The sequence below is a fragment of the Magallana gigas genome, chromosome 7 (genome assembly GCF_963853765.1).
Source record: "Magallana gigas chromosome 7, xbMagGiga1.1, whole genome shotgun sequence".
NCBI lineage: Eukaryota > Metazoa > Mollusca > Bivalvia > Ostreida > Ostreidae > Magallana > Magallana gigas.
This window is the reverse complement of record NC_088859.1, coordinates 35,409,449-35,417,754: the sequence shown is the minus strand read 5'-3', so window position 1 is coordinate 35,417,754 and position 8,306 is coordinate 35,409,449. Positions and strand designations below refer to the sequence as shown.

General features: G+C 37.0%; 1 protein-coding gene across 1 annotated transcript; it reads right to left on the bottom strand.

Moving 5' to 3' along the window:
- Positions 1-889: 889 nt before the first annotated feature.
- LOC136269954 (uncharacterized) lies at positions 890-7,922 on the bottom strand. Its single transcript, XM_066065899.1, has 5 exons — positions 6,868-7,922; positions 5,371-5,544; positions 3,360-3,472; positions 2,890-3,022; positions 890-1,218 (listed from the first exon to the last, which is right to left on the bottom strand). Exon 1 carries the CDS (start codon positions 7,693-7,695, stop codon positions 7,048-7,050), a length of 648 nt encoding a protein of 215 aa, XP_065921971.1. The 5' UTR covers positions 7,696-7,922; the 3' UTR covers positions 890-1,218; positions 2,890-3,022; positions 3,360-3,472; positions 5,371-5,544; positions 6,868-7,047.
- Positions 7,923-8,306: the final 384 nt, after the last annotated feature.

Here is an 8,306-nt window from a genome sequence, read left to right as displayed (position 1 = left end):
ACAACATCTATACATTAATATAACTTGTCTATTCATAAACCTTCTGGTAAGAACATAACCATTGCACCTTAGTACAGTAGGCTAAACATATGTTCACCTCAGAAAACCATATTATGTTATGGTATACTAAGAGCAACAAAACAGTCATTCATTCATACCCGACACAATTTATTTTTTCCACTGAGAGCAACCCAACAGCTATGTACCTGTACTCAGGATATTGAAACTGTCAATATGGGAGCAACATTATATTTATTAATATGAACTGGTCAATTGCTATAGTCCACTGAGAGCAACTTTACAGCTATATCACTGGTATTCATCAACTGGGCATGAAATATAAACTTTGATAAGACCCCTGGAACAAACCAAGAGGTAAAAGGTCTTTTTTATTCGACAATTTGATGCCTTTTAGCGATAACTTTTATATGTGGAGCAGAAAAAAATTCCCTAGGGCAGAAAGTAAAAAAAATTGAAAAAAATTTGCAAAATTGACACATTTCAAACCAAATCAAATTTCAAATCCTATAGAATTTTATGTTTAAAATTAACAAACTTTGAGATGAGGTATAAGTAGTAGAAATTCAGATAAGAAGTTTCATTAAAAAAGCTAGGACAGAACAAATTAGACCCGGTTTCGTTGAGTGATTTTCCCATCGATGAAAATGAAGGGAGGGTAATTGGAGGGTTATAATTTCTTACACCTTTACAAAGACATGAAATCATAAAAAAAGGTCGGATACTCTAAGTATTCCGGTCTCTGTAGACTTAGGCAAGACCACAAATGAGCTACATCGTGATGAAAACGAATAAGTGGCATCAACGAAACCTGTATTTTAACAGTTTTATAAAACATACGCTTTTGGAACCCAAGATGGGCGATGATTATTAAAAAAAGCCTCCCTCATCTATTTCATCAACAATAAAAAGGGCAAAAATGCTTCCCTCTCACATCCATTTCTAGAAAATTTGACCCGAGAACCATTATTTCAACTTTATGTGGCCTTAGTTCATTAACTAAACTCTCAGTATATTATAAATGAAATAGAAATTATTGTTAAATGCTTTGAGACTAACTTGAGACCAGGAAAATAATGACTTGCTTGGTTTCTAAGAGAGAAAATTAAATATAAGCATACCCACCCCTAAAAACAAATGGGTTTCACAGGTTGAAAAACAAACTCAACACGATCCAGGAAGCTGTATCATTATGCGTGTCTAAAAAAAAAATAGTTCCATTTAATTCAATGTGATCATTCCACTAAAGTGATAGTTTTCCTAGCAAATGATTCCAGAATCAATACTATAGGCCTAAGATAAGATACCATAAAAGGAAACGAGATATCTGTGATAACCGCTAGTGATACCCGGCTCTAATGTGAAAATACATAAAGGCAAGGTCATCATTTAACAGGAGGTTGATGTCTGTTTTGTAAAAAAAAAAACAAATCATACCATATAGCATGACTAAACAAAGATTGTTATAAAATTTCAAGCAGCTCTGATGAATAGTTGCTGAGAAATCTCTGATGACTATTTGTTTGACAAGTAAGGCTACAAAAAAATAAAGGTGTCATTTAACAGGAAGTTGACATCTCATTAGTACAAAAATGAATCCCACCATAAGGCATGCCTAAACAAAAAGTGTGTTAAAATTTCAAGCATCTGCGATAAAAAAAATTGTTAATAATATGGACATACACAGAGAAGGACAGATAGACACACAAGGATAAACAGTTTACCCCCTCTCCTTCCGAGCGGGGGTATTATTAGTTAATAGTCATATAGTGACCGGGAACGGGATAATACGTGGTTAGTAAATTTCATACCTGGTGAGGCAAATTTACTAACCAGGTATCATCCCATACCCGGTCACTACATGACTATGTAATGATTATATCTTACCGACTGCCTTTGTGTTAATGACATAAAATTAATTAAACAATGAAAATCAAGCGTCTTATAACAAAGTTACAAGTTTCAATCTGGGTACGAAACCTGATGTCACAATACTCTAAGAATGATGTCATAATGCTCAAAGGGAAGATACCCCGGTATATTTTGTACTGACTGTGTATGGAATATACACGGTCTCCACGTGACTGCTGTTAGCCAATGATTTCTTTACAATTCAGCAGAAGGTAAGATATACGAAGAAATTGTGACTATATACATATATATGGAATGACTAATAACTGTAATTAACAAAGTTTATTTTGATTGGCTATTTCCTTGCTAAAGACCTTTAAGAAGTCAACTAAAATTTTATGAAATTAAATGAAATTTGCAGAAAATATTTATCAATTATTTATAAATGTCATACTGTAGATTCCATATTTTATGCAAGTACTTCATTCTGCGATTCAATTGTTTTTTATTTAAGACACGAGAATATGAAATAGCAAATTTGTATCCCGATTTCTAATTATCTAAGTTCATCCGAAAAATGAAAATGAAATTTTAAATTCCGCAAGATGTGCTCCTCCCCATTTTATGCAGATATCAATTTCTCACATTTAATTAGGAATTTACAGTATGCTAGTGTAAGAAATCTACTTCTGGCTCTAAGGGATGAAAAAGTATTCTGATCTTCTATTAAGATATTGCTGAACTCTGGAGAAAATGTCTTTTAAAATTCATCTTCTGTATAGTAAATAATTTAATGTCCAATAAAATTGAATCAGTGAAATGTTGAGAAAAAAAATTAAATTAAATTAAATCTGAAATGTTTGAACTTATGAGTACCAATTCAACATTAATTAATAGAATTAAATATGAAACAAGAAGTTTACTAAAGGAATTAAATAGCAAAAGTTAATAATTTCAATTCTAAGACAAAGTCAGGGACTGCAAAAAAAAATGGTGCCAGAAGAGACTTCCATAATGTACCTGGAAGCTTTGATAACGGTGGTCACTGATTAATGGCTAGTGATTAAGATAACAAGTTCTTTAGCAAAGGAAGTGATGAGGCTTTTCCATCAGTCATCAAAGAATGGAGTTTCTCTTAGAAGACATGGCAGCTCTAAAATATAATAAACAGGATGAAAGTTTACAAAATATATACCTGTTAACCTTTCACTGCTGCTATGTGGGAGAAACTCCCCCTAACCAACTTGGCTAAGGGGGAGAATTTGCATAAACGACGATTTTGCGCGTGAAATGCAAATAGGGACCAAAGTGGTTGTATCAACATCAGTACAAAACATAGAACTCACTGAGATGGGGCAATACCTTTACGAGATCACTCTCATCATATTCTATGAAAATCATAGTTTTTAATCTTTATCATTATATCATATATTAATGTGTGGTTTGACACAATATCATATATTATTATACCTCCATATATATTATTTTACCTCAATATGAATATTCTATATAACGCATCATCCAATTGGTTCTAGACAATCACATGTCTGGGCAATAAAACTTCCATAGTCATATTTTGGATTTGGAGGCCTTGTGCACTTTCCTGCAAGAGTTGTCATTCATTTAAGGTATTCGATCCATAATAGCCCCAGATTCAATGAATCTGGGATCATAACAGATATGTATGGACTTAATACGGTAATTAGTATACTTGGACATTATTTTCATATATAAGTATCAACATGTAACAGTGGAACATGTCCTTATTAATGACCGTTCCCTTTTCTTGAAGAGTTGTCCCCCTTTGCTTTTATTCTATAAAAATAATAATTCTAGAAAATCTATATGGTATAAAAATTATTTTCATAAGTTTTTGTATTCCTAATGATAAAATACATCTTTATGACATCCTGAATGTCAGTTCAATACAGAAGCACTTATTGAAGTTGGTTGATTAAAATTTTCCAGAGAGCTATTACTGGTATAATACACCTTTACAGCCACTTGTGAACATGTACTGTTTACCATATAGCAGCTAATTAATTTTGCAAAATTATTGTCAATACAGTATATATTTTAAAATATTTTATAATTAAAACTCTACCAATTCACATACGATCAAATTCATCTGACCCACCCCGTTCCTTACTTTCAGAAATCCAATTTCCAAAGAAATTGGAATTCCAATGTGGCCCCACCCTACTCCTCAAGATTTTTATTGGAAAGAATTAAAATCTACATTATCCGAGATACAGCTTTTCTAAGCAAGTGGTTTTTAGACAAAGATAATTTAAATTTTTTTCTATTTTTATAATCCTATGCTATGTAAATTTTAAATAAATGATTTTTGAGAAGAAAATTTCAAATATTTACACTATATTCTTATGTAAAAGTACGACCCTCCATTGTGGCCTCACCCTACCCCTGAGGGTCATGATTTTCACTACTTTAAATCTACACTACATGAGGAAGCTTTCACACAAGTTTCACATTTCCTGGCTGATTGGTTGCTGAGAAGAAGTATTTTAAAGATTCATTCTATATATTGTATGTAAAACTCCAAACCCCCCACCTCCCATTGTGGCCCCACCTTACCACCAGGGACAATGATTTGAACAAACTTGAATCTACACTATCTGAGGATGCTTCCACACAAGTTTCAGTTTCCTGGCCAAATGGTTTCTGAGAAGATTTTTGAAAAATATCAACAAAATTTCATTAAACCTAATGATCTCCCATTGAAAGAGAGCAGGGCCCCAGATTTTAACAAACTTGAATCCCCTTCACCCAATGATGATGCTTTGTGGCTAGTTTGGTTAAAACTGGCCCAGTGGTTTCGGAGAAGAAGTCGAAAATGTAAAAAGTTTACAGACAGACAGGCGGACGGATGGACAGACAGACAGACGCCGGAAAAAAAGTGATCAGGAAAGCTCACTAGAGCTTTCAGCTCAAGTGAGCTAAAAACCTTAACCTACTCCAGCACCTGAAACAGATGCAATTAGTTGTTTCAAATTTTCCTCACTTTCTCTTATGGTACAATGGAACTCCATATCAGAAAATTGATCCCATTGGACTATGATTTTCTTTGATGAGCTTGTTAAATTTAAAAAACTCTCAAAACATTATCATAATTACCATACTATGTAAAAATATGTAAAAAAGAAAATTTAATAGTACAAACAATTTTAAAATTGCAAAAACACTACAATCTTATCAGTAATTTTGAATTTTATCTAAATCAATGCCTTATAGGGTCATTTCATCAATTTACTTGAATAAAAATAGTTAACTTCTTTATAAATAATGATAATATTTATTTCCTAATATTGATAAAAACTTTTGGTTTACATGAACAAGTGATGATTTTTTTTTCTATAGAAGTTGTTATCTAAATGATGAAACTTGTTGGAAATTTAGTTTGTTCACATAAATGAGAGGATGTACGAAAGAGAAACACACGTTTATCATTATAGTTGCAAGTAAACAACGAATATGCCCTACCAGCATGGAGCTTCATTTTCCATAGGTGGTAATGTTTATGTTCCAGCCTGAATTTTCGTTCAGCAACGACAGACCTCTGGAATGAAAGCTCATCAAATTGTCTCTTTCCTGTTAAAATTTCGTGGTGTGAAGTCAGATTCATTTTCCGGCAAAATGCATGTGTATTGAAAAACTCTGAAAATGAAAGTAAAAGTAGGGAATTTTACAGTTTGGGAAAGGGTGTACATCAAACAATTTCAATTCCTTCCTTCAAATGATAATAATAATTCAATTTTGACACTTGCTTTTAAAATTGCAAATACTCTTTTCTTACATGTGTCACGCATTCTGATTTAAAATGTCCCAATAAATGTACATACACAAAGCACTACTTTGTTGTCCTACACACATTCTAAAAATAGTTAAAGGGATATACCCACATGTTGACAAACAGACTCGGCACCATTCAGGAAGTTGCATCATACGAATCTACCATAAATAACAGTTCCATTTAATTAAGTGTGACAATTCCACTCAAGTAATAATTTTCCTAGCAAATGAGTCCAAATTTAATACTGTAGGCCTAAAAAAAATTGTGCCAAAAAAGAAATAAAAGAAAAGAAATTGTCTCTATATGAATGGAACTACAATTGATTAAGTACACAGTTTGATTGGCTAAATCCTTGTGTAACACCTTTAAGAGACTTCCGTCTAATTTTTTCAGCCCTGACGACTCTCGCTGAGATTTATAGTAGACGATAACTTTACAACCAGAAACAACAAGTTCATGATTAAACAACCTGAGAATGCGTCCACACAAGTTTTAGCTTTTCTGGACAAATAGTTTTTAAGAAGGAGATTTTTAAAGATTTTCTCTATATATTCCCATGTAAAATTTGATCCCCCCATGGTGGCCCCATCCTACCATCGGGGACCATGATTTGAAAAACTTAAATCTACACTACCCAAGGATTTTTTGAGGAGAAGATTTTTTAAAATACCAACAATTTTTTTTATAATTCTGAATTATCTCGCGCCCCATTTATACATCATTTGAACTTATTAAAGTGTATAGTACCAAATCAATGTTATTATAGTATCCAGGTCCAAACAAGGGGTATGAGGATTTATCCTGGGTTGTATTCCATACAGCCTGAGGCTGCAGGCCCGAAGTATGGGGACATAACTCTGTCAAAAATTGCTCAATCGTACCCAAAATCAAACTTGACCGAGATATTATGATACTTCTGTATACCAAATTTCATTGCAACCTATGAAAAGAAAATGAACAGAAACTAAAGTAAGGACCAGTAATAACTAAGATATAATCATCAGAGGGCACCTGCTCCATTATGTAATTTTCTTTTGTACCATATCATAACATATGGTAACTTCTTTGTATTTTCCGTATGAAAAAAAAGGGAAACTTATCTATTATAGTTACTTAAGCAAAAGCTGACATTTAATTAGCTAAACAATAGATTTGAAAGACTGGCCTTCGCAAGTCGCCTGGGATACCTGCGCCAGGTTCCCTGAAGGTGGGAACACTCTGGATCAGGTCTGTCAACGTGGCCTAACTTCGAAGGAGTTGGTCAGTCAACCACTCGCACACTCTTAGTCGCATAGCCGTGGCGTCATCCCCCAAGGGCATGGACCTCCTAAACACAGGGTGAAGGTGGGAGAGCGTCACATGATCCCTCAACTTGTTCGTCCTCTCGGCACAATTGGGAAAGGGGCAGGAAGAGAGTGGCAATCGTCTCCTCCAGCTGTGGGGGCCAGCCATCGGGTCTCCTCTGTCTCCGCCGGCCTGCTCGGTAGGCACCCCAGCGCTGCATTCGTGCCACAATGGTGGCCCCTTAGGGGGCACGCCTGCCATGCCATGGGACGCCCCTGATGTCTGGGGGGGCTTGGGAGAACTGTCAGGAGGCCCTCTGGCAGCAGGAGAGTGTTTTGGGGGCCGACCTCGGCGTGGCTGCTGCCTGAGGGGGATTCGGGAAGCTTGCAGGCACCCGCTGCCCCTGCAGGGGGGCTGGAAGCCAAGACGCTCCCGGTCTCCTGCTTGGCACTCTCAGAGTTCTCAAAGTTCTCCCTAAACCGAATGAGCCATGGGGGGATGTCCCTGTCAACACACTTCTTCAAGCGGTCGTGATTTGCCACCATGACTGCCGACTTGGTCTTTACTTGGTACAGGTGGGGGGTCAGCTTTTTGACTATGATACCTGGGCCCTTCCAGGACAGCCTACGCTTGCAACACTTCCCCTTCACCGTCGCAGTGTCCAGCACATACACAACATCTCCTTCCTCAAAGGGGCGGGTAGTGGCCTTGATGTCATAATCTCTTTTCATCCCTCCTAAGGGGTGTGCAGGCGCCTCCTGGCTGTCCTGCGAACAGTCTGTATTTTGTCTTCAAGGTCCCTCACGTCTCCATATCTGCAGGGCCCTCCTGCAGGGGGGACCTGTACATCAGGCTAGCTGGCGTATTGACCTCTCTACAAAGCATGAGTTTGTTGGCGGTGAACCTTGAATTACGATTGACTGCAGAGCGGAAGTCCCCCGCTATCTGGGCCAGATGCTCGTCCCAACAGTCTTGGGCCTTATCAATATAACACCTTACCACATCCATAAGGGTTCTATTGTAGCGCTCCACCTGTCCATTGGCAGACGGGCAGTAGGGGGTGGTGGGGGCCTTATGTATTTCTAGGAGGTCGCACCCAGCAGTAAACAACTTACTTTCAAAGTTGCGCCCCTGATCTGTAAATATCTCAAGGGGGCAGCCGAACCTAACAAAGAATTCGTCCACTGCCACTGTGGCAGTAACCTCAGCTGTCTGGGAGGGGAGGGGGACACAATCCACCCACTTAGTAAACTGGTCCACCATGACTAGGACATACTCATTCCCCTTTGGAGTCTTAGGGCGAGGCGCGGTCCCAGGAAGTCAAGGTGCACCCTCTCCATGG